The sequence below is a fragment of the Rutidosis leptorrhynchoides genome, chromosome 11, assembly GCF_046630445.1.
Source record: "Rutidosis leptorrhynchoides isolate AG116_Rl617_1_P2 chromosome 11, CSIRO_AGI_Rlap_v1, whole genome shotgun sequence".
In the NCBI taxonomy this organism is placed as follows: Eukaryota; Viridiplantae; Streptophyta; class Magnoliopsida; order Asterales; family Asteraceae; genus Rutidosis; species Rutidosis leptorrhynchoides.
The window spans coordinates 62,595,622-62,611,983 of NC_092343.1; the positions used below are offsets into that span (position 1 = coordinate 62,595,622).

Genomic DNA, 16,362 nt, shown 5'->3' on the forward strand with positions numbered 1-16,362 from the left:
TGGACAGCTGTTACGACCCCTATACAAATCGAAAAGACGCGTAGTCAGTGGCCATGGCTCCGTATGTGAGTCCTCTAACCGCTGACTAACTTTCAGAACCTAAATCGTCTTTATTTGACCGTGGCAATGGTTTAAGTGCGAGTAGGTCAGAATTTTCAGCACGTCATTACAAAGGCGTAGTGACTTTCGGAATGCTATAAATCCTAAACCGTAGATCGGATTTAGGCGTGGCCTAAACGAAAAGTTATCTAATCGAAATGAACTATCTGAATATCAGTTTTCCAGAAGTCCAGGAGTCTGATCAGACCCCAAAAAACAGCAAACAAGTGCTCCGATGGGTTTCTTGGTGCTTGATGCTCCTCACGATTCTCATCCTTGATGCGTGTAAGCTTCAAGTGTACAACTCTTTGATGTTTTAGCATCACTTTGACCAAGTTTCAACCATCAACACACAACTAAGAGTAAAAGCTATCATTCTACAAGTTTTGAACATCAAGATTGCCTCTTTATTGCATAAACCTAATAAAGCTTCAACCTTTGTCCTTTTTACACAAGTTTATGCATCTTCATCATATGAGATGATGAAAACTTGATCTTTATCATCACAACAATCACAAAAAGGTTCCAAGTAAGTGAGATCTACAATAATAACTTAGATATCAAGTATTAAGAAAACCCTAAGCTAGAAAGCTTGGATTTTTACAAGATTAATGAGACCATAAGCTAAAGAGCTAAGATCTAATGAAAGTAATGAGACCATAAGCTAAAAAGCTAAGATCTTTAATAAAATAATGAAACCATAAGCTAAAAAGCTTGGATCTTTAATGTTCTTGAAGATCCTTAAAGCAAAAGACTAGATCTTCAAGTTACATGAAGATCATAAACACAAGTTTTGATCTTTATAACAAAATAAAGAAATCATAAGCTAAAAAACCTAGATCTAGCAAGTAAATGAAGATTCAAAGCTAGAAAGCTTGAATCTTTCATGTTCTTGAAGGATTCAAACCCAAGTTTGAATCTACAAGATATAACAAGATCAAAAAGCTAAAAAGCTAGATCTTTGCATGATGATGATGATGATGTCGACATTTAGAAGAGAAGGAGAAGAAGAAAAAAATTTAAAACTTATACTTTTTAGAGTGAGAAAGACTAGAGAGAGAATTAGAGAGTAAGTGTGTGTAATTTGTGAATGAGATCAAGTGTAAAATGGGTGAGGTTTGAGTGGTATTTATAGTGAGTGAGGGTGGTGTGACCGTGGGGTTTAGGGGGGACAAGGGGGAGACAACTTTTGCTTTTTGGTTAATGGTTGTCTAAAGTTGGTGCTTATGTTGGGATCCCATGCAACAATTGTGATAATGGTTAACAAAAATGCTAGTATGTTGGCTCTTATAAATAGGCATTTGTCCTACATATAATTGGGTCATTAACCATTAATAATTGGGCTAATTAAATAGTCCACTAGCTAGAGTAGGGTGGGCTAAAGTCTAACAAGGTAGAAAGTCCAACAAGACTAATTAGTAAGCACAAGTAAATTACTAAACGTAATTAAGCATCCAAAAAACCAAGTAATTATTATTAAGAAATAACAATTAGTATTACGTAGTCATAATATTCCATTTATGACCAATGTTAAACGTGTACCAAGTACATAGCTCGTTTCAAACGTCAAGTGACACCAACGGTCGTAAAAGCATACAGGAATCAAGTTAAGTGATTACACGCTTAATAGCACGTTGTAAGATATTAACCAAAGTAATTATCATGAAATAAGATCCCAGAGCATAAACTCGCTCAGTACGCACAAATACGTGGTTTCTTGAAAGCACAAAGCACAAAAGTAAGTCGAAAAATCCGGGTCGTTACAGGTTCCAATACTTCCAACATCGCTAAACTAAGTGATTACACCCAAAATCAAAGCCTAATCATGGCCAAAACGTCAACCAACCCGAAACCCGCCAAGTATCAACAATAACTAGTCACCATAAACCCACTTCATCATCTAAATGGGTTTTACAACTAACAAGCTCAAAACCCTAACTTGAATATCAAATCATAAAGATGAAATTCGGAGTTGAGACTTACCAATACCACCAAAATGATGCCGTTGACGAGTAGAACAACTTTAACACTTGAGCTTTCACCCGAAACACTCTTCTTCTTCTCCAAATGGAGCTTTCTCTCACTAAAATGGGTTTCTCACTCTAGGGTTTGATGAAGGAGGTGAAGTGTGTGAAAAATGAGGATTAGGATAAGCTTGGAACTGATTTGAGGCTTATAACCCGTTCATAATGCGAAATTACCAAAACACCCTTAAAATACTCCTAAAAACGAGCTGAAAATAGACATTCAGCGTGTCTGTCGAGTTTCGCGACTCCCTGTCGCCTTTCGCGACACATCCAAACGCGACACACCCAATTCAAACGCGATAGGTTGATCAGGAATCAAGGAAAATTAGTCGTCGCGTTTTGCTCCTGTTTTTTTCGGATCGCGACGTCCCAGACGCGATATACCATGTTGAAACGCGATGGGTGACCTGATTCACCCCAATTCCACCTTTAAGAGCATCCAAAGTCAAATGTGGTCAAGTAAATATGTCCAAATGATCAAATACCTATTCTTGGACGACGTCCCGAGCATCACGTTTAGAAAAACGGGGTGTTACACATGGACCCAACAAGACATCTGATATAAACCAATCACCAAGCCCACGAACAATAAACGAATAATTAAAGCATACGAACGATAAATAAATGCGATATAACGACACAAGAATTTAACGTTGTTATATCCCAACTCCAAACACGGAGAAGAGTTTACTCCACATGCGCAAACAAAAAATTTTTTCTTTATAATATTCATGCACACATTATACATGTTACATGGGGTTATATTTATTGAAGAAAACAAATAAAGTAACAACTTGTTGGACAAGTTAAGATGATCCAGAATCTTCATGGCCGACCTAAACCTCGCCATTGTTGACATTATGTCACCAAATGTGACATCCTTGTTCCATCAGCTAAAAAAGCTCGACTCTAATTCTCACGTTTTGGTACATCACCTCACCAGAGGTGACAACATGTCACCAAACGTGACATGCTTGGTCCCATGTTTGTTTCTTTAGTTTCTTCTTCTTGTTCACGTCTACAAACAAAACACAAAATATATAGTTTTTTTGACAAGATATAGAGGCTTTTTGGCAAAATTTAAAGGCTTTTTGAGCAAAATAAGAAGGCTTTTGGAGCAAAATATGGAGACTTTTTCGCAATATATAGAGTGATACGAACATGGATATGTACGTGGGTCTTATGTAAGTGGGTATTGATACAAGACTCACAAAGCAGTTATTAGCGAATTAACATTTGATGTTTTCTACAAGTGAATTGTGTTGTTGGTCATCCCACGTCCACAAATCCAGCAACATGTATGCATGTATGTTCTCAACATGCCCATGTTTCCCCGCATTAATTCTTTAATTGTTGACTAGTGCATTAATAGTATTGTTAACTCACGTTTCCTTTGAGTTTCAGTTGGTTAAGCTTTGCATTATTATAAATTCGTATGTAAGTTTTTGAAAAGGATAATGAATGAAAAATTTTGATGTTAGTCAAAAATCTGTTTCTCTCTTTACTTTTTAGAGACTAGCCATCTCGAATCGACTTCTATCAATGGTGCTTTCATTGAGTCCCTCCCTCAATGAATCATGGGATGCCATAAATGAACAATGGAATGCCATACGTCACCGACCCGTCGTGCCCCGACTCCAAGTCGCAATGACCCGTTTGGCTGCTACCATGATTAGGTGTAATCTGGGGACAGACTTAGCACATAATATGGCTAAGTTTCTTCTTGACGACACCGAAATCACACACCTTGAAACCATTTCACAACAAACCACCACTCTCGTCAAAGATACTGAACCACTAAACACCGACTCCACCCCCACCACCTCCGTAGATGACACAGAACCCACTCTTACCACCATCACTGATGCCACTGTTGTAACCACCAAGATCGAACCATCCAAAACGCCGCATATCTCTTTACTACCTCTCCATTCCACCCATGGCCCACCAAATTACAGAATCCAACAACTTGTAACACCTCCTGTTGCAAACTCTTTACACCTCACAGTACCCCAACTTTGAAAATTCGATTCCCATTTTCATCCACTCCGGTCACAACTACAAACCACCACAATTTGTATTTCTTCAAACTCAACATGAACCACCATGGAAGATTTGGATGCTTTGTGTTTGTATCCAACTTTTTCAAGTGTCTTATAAACGACCACCCCCGAAACCACCATGGACGATGCCACAAGTTTCAACCTTGAGGATAATGTTGATTTTCAACCGGTGGGTATTGATACGAACATGGATATGTACGTGGGTGTGATGTAAGTGGGTATTGATACAAGACTCACAAAGCAGTTATTAGTGAATTAACATTTGATGTTTTCAACGAGTGAGTTGTGTTGTTGGTCATCCCACGTCCACAAATCCAGCAACATGTATGCATGCATGTTCTCAACATGCCCATGTTTCCTTGCATTAATTCTTTAATTGTATACTAGTGCATTAGTATTGTTAACTCACGTTTCCTTTAAGTTGATTAAGCTTTGCATTATTATAAATTCGTATGTAAGTTTTTGAAAGGGATAATGAATGAAAAATTTGATGTTAGCGAAAAGTCTGTTTCTCTCTTTATTTTTTATTTTTTTTAAAAGACTAGCCATTTCGAATCAGCTTCTATCATAGAGGCTTTATTGCACTAAAAATTTCAAAATCATTGTGGGCAGGGACCCCATTTCCACACCTAGTTTCGCTCATGTTTGTCACATGTTCTTTTTGTTAACTTTCAGCCTTACATCTTTATTTTTTATCTATTTTTTTTGTTCTACATGAATAAAGTAAGGACATAAAATATTTTTATCACATTAATTATTCTTTTCCATTTATAAAATTGAACAATTAATTTGAAATATCTCAAAATAGAGTAAGACTTTTACCTTTCAATGTGGGGGTCAAGGGTTTCATTTCATGGAACTATAAAGTTATTACTTTATGCTACAGGCAAAGCTAGTAGTTGTTCTAGAATTAGTCAGTTAAAAAAAAACTTGAATATTCAAGTTAACAAAAAAAAAAAAAAGATGATGCACGTTATTGGTCCATGACGATATTATTAGTTATTTGAATAATGACGACGATTGATGGCAAAATTCCATGGTGTATATATATTCTAAAAAAGTTAATTCGCCATAGGAATGATAGCAAATTAAGAATTAACAAAATCGTTGTCCACAACCTCTAAAAGCTAGCAACATACCATTTTAAATTTATTTTCTATCTATTAGTTTTACTAGAATTTGTGTTGATCACTATATATATTGTACTATATATATATATTCCTAGCAGGCTAGCATGACGCAAATCTTGCCAATTTTTGCTTTTTAGTATGTATGTAAATATGCGATTAAATTCACCTTTTTATAATAAGTAAAATAAGTATAAGGTACAAGTTGATTGGATATAAAGCCATTTGGTTTTTTTAGACATTTTTTTCTTATTTTTTTTTTTTTTTTTGCTTAAAATATGAAAACTCATAGAAATAATGAAGACATTTACCGAAAAAATAGAAATTGAGAGACACGGAGAGGCCCGAACCTAAAAGACTACAAAGCAACTATCGAGAAATTATCTACTCCATATAACTGAATCTCACCCGTCAAATCAAAAAATGCATACAACCAAACGATTACACCAATACAAGAAAAGTACAACCACAAAAGCCAAATACATTCTACGACCCTAAACTAATCAACAATAATCCCACGCTATAGGAACCGATTTTTAAAAAAAATCGGTCTCTATATTCACCCCAAAGGAACCAGTTTTAATACCGACCTCCACTTTAGAAATCCTTACCTATAAGAACCGGTTTTAAAACCGATTCCTAAAAACCAAAAATCCGGTCTCTAATCTCCGTTTTGGTAGTAGTGGGTGTAAATGAACTCGCAAAATTACTTTGGACTGCTATGAAAACCGGCTCACGCACCATTGAAACCTCAACATTAACATATAATGCTTGTTGGTGTTGGAGCAGTAGCGATTTCAGGATGAGAACTCAATGGAGTCCTTAATTTTTTTTTCCAATAATAATTATATTTGACTGTTATTTTAGTGTTTGTTTACCTTCAAAAACTACAAATTCGAAAAAATGTGATCCGACTAGTTAAAGTTAGTGTTGTCCTATACAAATTAAAGGGGGGGAAAAAAACTATAAATTTAAAAAATTTATGGCCCTTCACTTAAAATTACCAGTGTCCTATAGAATTTAAAAGAGTATTTTTTACACAAATTTTAAATTAGTGGTGTTCCGTGATCTCACTGACAATAACCTAGAGTTGCCCCTGTGTTGGAGTGACTTTCTTGGCGTTGAAGATCTAAGATTTCCAAACAACATATCTCACCCGTATGCTCTTAGAATTAGAACCTTCCATCTTAAAATAATTGCTTAGATTGACTTCTATCAATTTGATGTTAAATATTTTTATTTGTGTTATATTATATTTAATGAAAATTATATTAGTGAAAACATGTTTAAAATATAATTCATATAAACTTAAACTTCGTCAAATATTATAAAACCAAAAATAATTTAGAGTCAATGAATTGTAAAAGTTAATAGGGCAATTTGAGACGTAAAAAGTATTTAACAGTTGAACAAACCGATGCCAAACCACTGATTCTACAATCGTAATTTTACACGGTACTGTTTTCTTTCAACTTGTTTAGAAACATATCCAAACCATGTTTGATCTTTATTATGGGCCTGAATAAGCTTTTATTGGGCTGAAAGCTTTTGGTTGTTCAGGAGTTGGGCGACTAAAGTTCCAAGTAAACTTCCTCAAATCTACCCAAACCAACATTTTTTGGGTTACAATTTATTAGCCCAAGTTCAAAAGTGCCTTTATGAAACAATTAATAATTCGATTTATTTTCAGTTACACCAAAATGATCCGATACACTATTAAATGTACTACACAACATAATTTTTTAACCACATTTACCGGCGTAAAGCTAATAAATATATCATTACTCGTTCAGTCCATTTATCAGTTTTCAATGTGGTTTAAACAGTAAACAAGTCAGACGGGCTTGATAGTTCAAAGTTTTGCGTTTCCATTTGTAGTGTTTAGTTTCTAGTTTCGCGTTTCAGTTTTGTGTTTAAATTTCAATTTCTAGTATGTTTACGGTTAGATTTTAATCTCATTTAAATATTTTAGGGAAAAAAATTAGGTCCCAAACTGACCCGACCCGATTGGGTTCAACCCGTTTGGATCCGTTAAAAGAATCTGACTCATTTGAGTTCGACCCCTTCAGACCCAAACCCGTTTAAGTCGATCGAAATCCGACCTGATCCAATTGCCATGTTACTGTAAGGGGATGATACTCACACACTCAATATTGATCCATACACACCTAATCTTCTTTATCTGGTACTATTACAAAACTTTAAATACATCACCATATTTTAAAAAATCCTTGATGTCAAAGCCACCACCCTTCGATGCAAAAACTTAATTTAATCTGAGCCGTTGAAAATAGTGTATACGTAACTTAGAACTATGATACGTCACACATAAAGTCATTTTACAGTATTATCCTTTATCGTGTTACTCCTAATTCATCTACAACCCCGTTCAAATTTTATTGAGAAACCGTTCTTATACCAAAAAACTCATCCAAACGGCACAAACCCAAAACCTCGATCAAAATCGTTTTCATGATTTTAACCAAATATCTTGTAATATCGCGATTGAAGAATGGTTTTTGAAAAACAATTTTATAGGTTTATAACTGTGATTAGGGTGGGAGAAATCAGAAAAGGTAATTGCCCTAATTCAGATATACGTATTCATAGCCTTTGTTGAAAGAAATCAAGGTAAATATATATTTAGGAATTAGGGTTTTTTTTTTTTTTTTTAATTAGTTCTTCATATCTGCTACTAGTATTTGTTAACCTTTGAAGTTTAATACTTTAATTGTTCAGAAGATGATTGTACACGCCAAACGTATTCGTAGGCTTTTTTCAAAGAAATCAAGGTAAGCATTTTTATTATTTAGGTTTTCTATTCGGTTTTCTTAACTAATTGTTCATATCTGCTATTCTCTTGAAGTATGGATTTCAAACCCTACATTGAAACTAAAAGTTTGACTATTTAATGACTGAATTCAAAACGATTTTATGTCTGCTATTTGCTTGAATCTGCTATGTCTGTTTCATTTATACATAATACACTTTAGGATACATAATACATACATATATAGATAGATGATGGGAAAGTAGTAGTTAACCCATTCGTTAGATATAAACGGGTCAGAATTACACATAATTATCTAAACTTTGTATACTTTAAGAGTTAAAACCACAGCCGTGACATGGTGGAATAATGTTTGGCAACGATTAATCTGCTCTTGGGCTCTTGGCTATACTGTATATACGAATTATGTTAAGGTTTACATGGTTCTTTAATTTTCAAGAAGGTTTACATGGTTCGCTAAATTTTTTGCAGTCCAAGGCAATTTGCTTCAGTGTGGATGACTAATTACACATCTTCTGACCCGTTTACGTGGTTCATTATCGTTTTGCATTCCAAGGTGAATGAAGGTATATTGGGTTCGTTTATGGCATTTCTCTTTTTCTCTCTCGTGCTTACACTTATTTTTATTTTTTATTTCTTTGCGAGAGTGAAAGCTACATAGCCTCGGTCTATGACCTGCTAAAGTACACAACTTGGGTAAATCTCTTCAATTCCTCTATTATATCTTGTACACATACACATTTTATTTTGAAACTGTTTCATTCAATATTTTTGATCATGCTACAATTCACAATAACTTTACAATTGTTATTGGACTTACCAGGACATGCGATTATAGCAGTATAATTATTTTGTGCTATCAATTACTTCTAGGAAGTACATAATTAACTTGAACCCTTTAGATAATACTTTCGTGTAGTTATAATTGATACACCTTCGTCAAGTTCAGCGTTCAATGTCTTTTGTCATCGATATATACTTAAAATTGTTCATTTCATCATATATGTAAAATAAAAGTTAGATTTAGCGTTATATATTCTACATTTAACACATGCTTCGTTTCAGCTGGATCACTATCTCTCGATGCTCGTGTTATTTGGCTAAGCATTATGGGGGTTTTTTCCTCAACAACAGACATAAGAAAAGGTATTCGCATTTATATTTTATGATAAGTAGCCAACTGTTACTCACAAATATGTCATTTTGGGTAAATGGAATGCGCACTATAATTGTTGACATCATTAGTACATTTATAGTTTCAACTCTTGGAAATTTTAACATTAGCAAATAAGTGTTAGATTAGCTAAATAGGGAACAGAGAATGGTGAAAGTTATATGCCCCGTTCGTTTAAATATAGGTGTAGAGATGATATTGACCCATTAAATATCACAGCCTTCGTACCAATGCTCTTGTGTGTGCATGAAAATACCTCTGGACCATTTCCTTTCTTAATATGTTTTTTAACCTTCAATCTTTAATCATGCAAAAAAGGATTTTACCGACTTATTGGGTATATTATATTTGATGATAGTTAAGTACAAAAGAATGGTATGGAGATTACACTAAGAAAGCCATTAAAAAACTTTAATATGTTGCACTACTTGGATTGATAATGCTCTTGTGTGTGCATGAAAATACCTCTGGACCATTTCCTTCCTTAATATGTTTTTTAACCTTCAATCTTTAATCATGCAAAAAAGGATTTTTAATGACTTATTGGGTATATTATATTTGATGATAGTTAAGTACAAAAGAATGGTATGGAGATTACACTAAGAAAGCCATTAAAAAACTTTAATATGTGCAATACTTGGATTGATCGTAAGTTTTTGGATCTTTAGTTCTCTATAAGGGTTTTTAATGGCTATTACTTATTTGCATTAGTTATTGGTGTCAATTTCTAGCCTCATGACGAAATGGCAACCAATGCATATACTCCTTATGTATAAACCTTTTTATGTGACGACGTGAATGCTTAATGAGGGAAGTGACGGCTACAGCTTTCGAGATTTGCTTAGAGAAATAATAATGGGAAGGAGTCCGTGTTTTCTTTGGCCTATTCAGGTCAACCATCATACATTTTAAATATATGTGCCAAAATGAGTGGGTAAAAAAGCTTTTTGATTGTTTGATCTATTTTTATTTTAGCTTAACATAAAAGGTTATTCATGTGTTTGATTGTCCAACACTTATTCATATAAATGTGGTCCGATGCAATTGTAATGCAGGTAATGGAGAAGCTTTTCATTCAAATCAACGATAAAATGTTGTACATGGATATGTTGACCATGCCGATTGCTTTAGTATGGATCGAAACTACTTTATACGGTTGCCACTTGTCTTTTGACACTGTTGTTTGATATAGATTGTTGCAAATCTATACAAAGTATCACAAGTGGAAACTTACACACATTAGGCAATTATACAATGTTAATTTAACAATATACTAATTTGCGTAATTGCCCGCTACAGTATAACAGTACCTCACCTTGCTGTGTTTTTTTTTTTTTTTTTTCTTCTAACTAATCCAGACTCTTCCTCTCCATCCTATCCAGCCTCTTCTCTAACATCACCGTCGCCACCATCTTCACCGCCGTCAACACCAACGCCACCCTCGCCGGCATTTACACCGGCGCAACCTAAACACCATTGCCCTGTTCATCGCTTTATTCACTCTAAATACAGAGTACTTACTAATCTTTTTCTCTACTTCACCAATTTTCTCCACCGCTACCATTTGTTTCATACTTCATTACAAAAATTTGTAGATGTTTGCTGCACCAGATTCGTTAAGGTATGTTTTTTTCCTTCCCAGCTTCGGCCAAATTGGAATAGTGAGCGAAAGTTGTCATTTTTCAAAATCAACTTGAGATTCAATCATACTTTGCGAGATTAATGGAAAACTTACTATTTTCGCGATTCTTGACAATCGAGCATCATTGTCGGCATAAATTAGGGTTTTGGGCATCGCTTTGATTTTGATCATTAGATTTGTGCGAAAAAATTAGGTATTCGGTCGATTAGTTAGGGTTTGAGGCAATCCAACTAAAATTGTTATCATCGTTATTGTAGCCATCGAAGAATTTTACATACGTTTGCTTATTGTAAGTATATCGAAATTTTAAGTTTTTTGCTTGCTGTTGCAAATGATTTTGATTTTTTTTTTTTTATGAGCTTAAGACAATTGTTAAAGCCTACATATAACAACTGTAAGTGTTCTCGATTTTTTTTTAATTTTTTTTTTGGTTTTCATCACAATTAGACAATATTTGATTGCTTTTGTTTGTTGTTTACCCATGATTATAGACGATTGGAACCACGGTTTAGAGTTATAATTGTTTGATTGTTTAGGGTGCATTGCTCTAATAAAGAAGGAAGAAGTTAATAGAGTGTTTTTTATACTTCAGTAACTTTGAAGTTTAACTGTCAGGGAGCATTAAGTGGATTTACAAGATTTTTATTCTTTGATCGTATCGCATCTCTGGTGGCTATTCGATGTTGCGGTTGCTCATGAAAAGGGAGGAATTGGGTTTTGCATTTAACATCTGCTAAACATTAAGCAAGGTAACATGAATCATTAATGAAAATAATTTATCTTGCTACACTTTAGTTTAATGAGTTTAGGTCTAATTTTGCCATCTATTTAATAAGTTTTAGGTCTAAAAACCACATTCAATTTATGTTAAAGGTTGTTTCAATTTGTTGCACGGTTATTACCTAAATGTATTCCAATAGTATTATTAATGAGTTGTCTACCATGTTTGTGTTGTTAAAATGATATGTGTATTTTTTTTGCAGGACTATGTATTTGGTGCAACCATGTCAAAAATGCGAATATACGTTGGAAAGCACCTTAAATGTGAGGTGGTGATAACGAATTCTCATAAATTGAGCCTTGCAAATGGAAAATAACTAGATCATATCTTGGCGTGGCAACATACGAGTTTGGTGATAAAATTTATTTTTTGCAACCATGTATGTTCATACTGCCTTGCCTCGATTTAATTTATATAAATATAATACTAGACATAGTGTAACCGTATCGATCGTCCTTGATTGTACTTTGACATATTTCAGCTGCAAAAATACGTTAGGAAGCATGTTAGGTACGAGGCTGTGATGCACATTCTGTTGGTTGGAAATATATGTATTTAGCCTCAAAGCTACTTTTGATTTCTAAATTTGGGAGACTATATTGGAAACTTTTTGTAAAATCGAAGGAATTAAGATTACGTTCATCCAGTCCGTACGTTAACAGAAATCGCAAATCAGTAGTAAAAGTGTAAGTTGCTCTTTCTCTTGGCTGCATTTTTGACACGACCCTTAACACTAAATGCCTAAACATTTGTTGTTTTTCTCTGTTTGTAACAAGTAGGGAATGCTACTTTCAAACACAGTTCATTCCGACCGACACTGTTAAGGCGTTGCAACTACTTGATGGTTGAAAAGGTTAGTTTTTTGTTTAGTACATGCTTACGAAACTCAGGTTTTGTCGATTCTTGACAAAAAGACCTGCTGAAATGGCGTGTTGTTATGGTGTTTGTAAATCTCAATCTTAGATGTCTCTTTAGGACCCTCATGAAAACAGTACAAATGTTATCCGTGAATTTTCTCCACAGATTCATGATTTTAGCCATGATGGTGATGATAATACGAGCATAAATATTGGTTGATGTGATAAAGGAAGCGGAAATTTTCGTTGATTATTTGTTGGATTTGATATAGAGAGATTAGATAACTTCGTGTTTTATAAATAGTATAATAATTTAAGTAATTTTATGCTTTTTTGATAAATGGTGTAATGACTAACTTATATTTGATTATTTGATCTGTTGTGTTGCTGAGTCTCTAAAACCTAAAAGTATGAACACATGACATGTACTGCACTACCGCATTTACTTGGATCATTAGCTTTTTATATTTATTATATAAATGCTCATTAAATAATTTCACACAGTTTATGCTAATGATGCTTTTTGTAGCACTATGCAGAGGACTTTACGAGATTACGTATGGAGATGACTATCGCTCGCAAAATGCGCGGCAATGCGCGCACCCCTCTACTAGTTTACTTGATTAAGTGATATTGTTCAATTTTAACTTCGTATCAATCATGTTTCAGTCCCGCGAATTCGCGGGTTATAAACTAGTTGATTATTATGTCCTTACTTATAATAATAAAGGTTCAAGTCCCAAGATAAGGTTATTATTGTAAGTTTTATGATAAAAAGTGTGTATGGTAGTATCACCTCCCTGTAGTGTAAACGAACCGGATGATCTATCATGAACCTTATCAGTGATGCACTCATGTAGCAATGCTTCCATCATTATAATTGCAGAAACTAAAGTTCTTCTCTTGTTCATATACTACTAAATTACATTTGTGAAAATAATTTCACTATCATATATCCATATTCAATCTTTTATCCCAAGTATAATTTACTACTTGATAGCTGCATTCTGAAACTGCAACACTTAAATCTCCGGTTTGACCGGTCAATATCTTCGGTTCAATCTACATTATAAGGGAGAGTATAAGTCAACCCATATTGCAAAACAAAATAAATCAATAACCTTGAGTTTATCAGAACAAGCAACTTCATTTCAGTCCAAGAAAATGCTTCCAATCTGATATGATCGAAAAAGTTATTATAAAAGAAAATCAAATGTACAAAACCTAAAACAAACCAATAAAACAGCCAACCGAAACCAGATTTTTAAATCTGTTGAAGTTCATCATCATATGCTCAATGACGTCCGATCACCTAAATACAAACAAACATCAAACAATGGTTATTTTTTCATGTTTTACTTAGGATTTGAACCCAAAATATCCAACTTTTCAGCCAAAAAGTTCACATCATCAACAGATTGTTCATCACATCGTTCACTAAATAACTCTTCCCAAAATTCATCATCAAGTTCTTTAACCCCAACGTCAAAATCAAGATCGTTACGTTTTTCTTCTTGATTTCTCTTAAATCTACCAAACCCTTGAATTTCTAACGCAAGTGCCTCGAGCTCCGACACTTGAAACGGTTCGGGTTGATCCACATAATCTTCAGGTTCAGCTTTAATAACCTTTGACCCGCTCGATTCACCACTTTGGTTCATAATAGCTTCTTGAAGTTGATTTTTCTCACCGTAAAGAACTAATTTCTGAACGAATTCGGGATTTTGCAAAGCTTTCGCTAGAAAATTCATCATCTTTTGCTGCTTTTTCTCTGTTCCTTGTAACTTTAGCTCCATAGCTTGAAGTTGCGCTCGAGTGTTTTGTTGTTGTTGTTTGAGCTTCACTAATTCCATCATGAGTACTTGTTTTTCGTGCTTTAAACGACCAACGTCATCAAAACTAAATGTTCCACTTTCAGAAGTGGACGCAAGAGTTTGTTGTGAAAACGACTGTGAACTAAGTGATCTTCGTCTCTTGATATTCTTCAAAATGTGTTTTTGGCCTCTCACAAACGCTTCATTCGCAAACTCCCATACATCGGGATCAATCTTTCTAAAACCCTGTTTTAGAAAACAAAAGCCCTGAGTCCATCGAATCAAAAATATCGACCAGAGTACGCACTACGAGAAGTTTTGTTCTGTTATGCTTTTTCTGCATTCTTCGTTCATCTTTTGCTATAAACAAACCCACAATCACATCTTTTTCATCGTGTAATGGAACTCGTAAAATGAAAATGTTAAATGGTCAAACAATTGAAAGAGATATTCAATAGTAAGATTTTAACATATGTGAACTAATCAATCTATGAACATTATGAATACAATATGTAGGTGTATGAAATTATGAATTAGCCTATAAGCTTAAGGATACTTAAAATCTCAAATGTCCTCATTAGGTTTAAGAATCCCCTAAAATTATGAACATACATTGAATTTCATTGTGATCATGGGTTGTTACACAAGTGAACCTAAAAAATCACATACATTGAACATTCAACATAATTATATTTCATAGAACAATAGTTTCACACTTTCACTTTAGTCATAGTTGTCATATTAGCCTAATCTCATCATTTGGGATACAAATTTGGACTTCCCACTTGATTTCCATCTTAATTTCATCATAAAACTTGCTCGATATGACGATATCATAAAAATTAACAACAATCACCACACCTTAGATCTTAGAAACGGTCACGGATTAATCTGATTAGATCGCGTACATCAAAGTAAAATGAGGGCCCTACCAGGTAACCTAAACACGGAAAACCTAATCACTACTCACTAGATCATGTATTGAATTTCATTATATTTATGCATAAGTTTGAACATCAACCAAATCTAATACCTTCCAAAAAGGGATTACTACATCTTTGGTGATTCATCAAGTTTCATCTATGCTTACACACATATATACATATAGATATACATATATACATACATATATATAAACAAGGATTAGGGCTATAAGAGAGGATGACTTACATAAGTATTGAGCTGTCTCACAAAGCTAGAGAAATTATTGTGCTTAAAGTATCTTGGAAGGAGATTAGTAGAAAAAGCATGTGGATCCAAAACAACAAAACTTTGACCACCTCTACTCCAACTAATAACATGATCAATAGTTTTGTCTTCCACAATATCATATAACTTTGTCAAAAAAGGTGGGGGCCCAGCATCATGAAGACCCTCCCTTGGCTGTGGTACTTGTACCATCGTTGACTGTTTGACCACCCCTGTACCACCACCACCACCACTACCACCACCAGGATCACTTGATGGGTATTCCTCCTTAACAACAGAGTAAAAAGGATTCATAATTAGTTATTAATTCCTTTAATAAATCTACAATCTTTTTGTTCTTAATCACAAATCTGCAATCTTTTATTTGAAAACTCAAATGGGTTCATCAAGATTCGCAATAAAAAAGCAAACAAACAATAAAAAAGGGAAAAGTTTGCACCAAAACAGTTAAACCAAACAGATTACAGAAAGATGAATTACAAAGCTACAATCTTTTTCATGAAAATTTAAATGGGGTTCATCAAAATGTTCATAAAACCACTATGAAAATGAAATTATAGCAAGATGAATCACAAAGCCACAAACTTTTTTTCTGTTTCTATAAAAAAATCAGATGGGTTTATCAAATTTTGAACTTTGTCAAAAACCCAAAAGAATTACAGCAAAAGAATCACAAATTAACAATCTTTTTTTCAAGAAATTAAAGTTCATTAATTGAGATATAAAGATCCAACTGATGGTGTACACAAGGACCAAATCTAGCTTAGATTTAGTGATT

At 34.1% G+C, this 16,362-nt stretch overlaps 1 protein-coding gene and 1 long non-coding RNA gene across 9 annotated transcripts; one reads left to right on the forward strand and one right to left on the reverse strand.

The window, feature by feature from the left end:
* Positions 1-7,730: 7,730 nt before the first annotated feature.
* Positions 7,731-13,433, forward strand: LOC139876678 (uncharacterized). Of its 8 annotated transcripts, none has more exons than XR_011768238.1 (10): positions 7,731-7,947; positions 8,056-8,108; positions 8,579-8,673; positions 8,753-8,803; positions 9,173-9,253; positions 11,539-11,672; positions 11,907-12,083; positions 12,186-12,390; positions 12,481-12,557; positions 13,101-13,433. It is a non-coding gene; the product is annotated as an uncharacterized lncRNA (long non-coding RNA). The 8 variants fall into 8 exon arrangements; XR_011768237.1 differs by having other exon boundaries at positions 12,484-12,557; positions 13,091-13,433; XR_011768233.1 differs by having other exon boundaries at positions 12,484-12,557.
* Positions 13,434-13,565: 132 nt separating this feature from the next.
* On the reverse strand, positions 13,566-15,878 carry LOC139877191 (heat stress transcription factor A-7a-like). Its single transcript, XM_071864603.1, has 2 exons — positions 15,546-15,878; positions 13,566-14,621 (listed from the first exon to the last, which is right to left on the reverse strand). Exons 1-2 carry the CDS (start codon positions 15,876-15,878, stop codon positions 13,917-13,919), a joined length of 1,038 nt encoding a protein of 345 aa, XP_071720704.1. The 3' UTR covers positions 13,566-13,916.
* Positions 15,879-16,362: the final 484 nt, after the last annotated feature.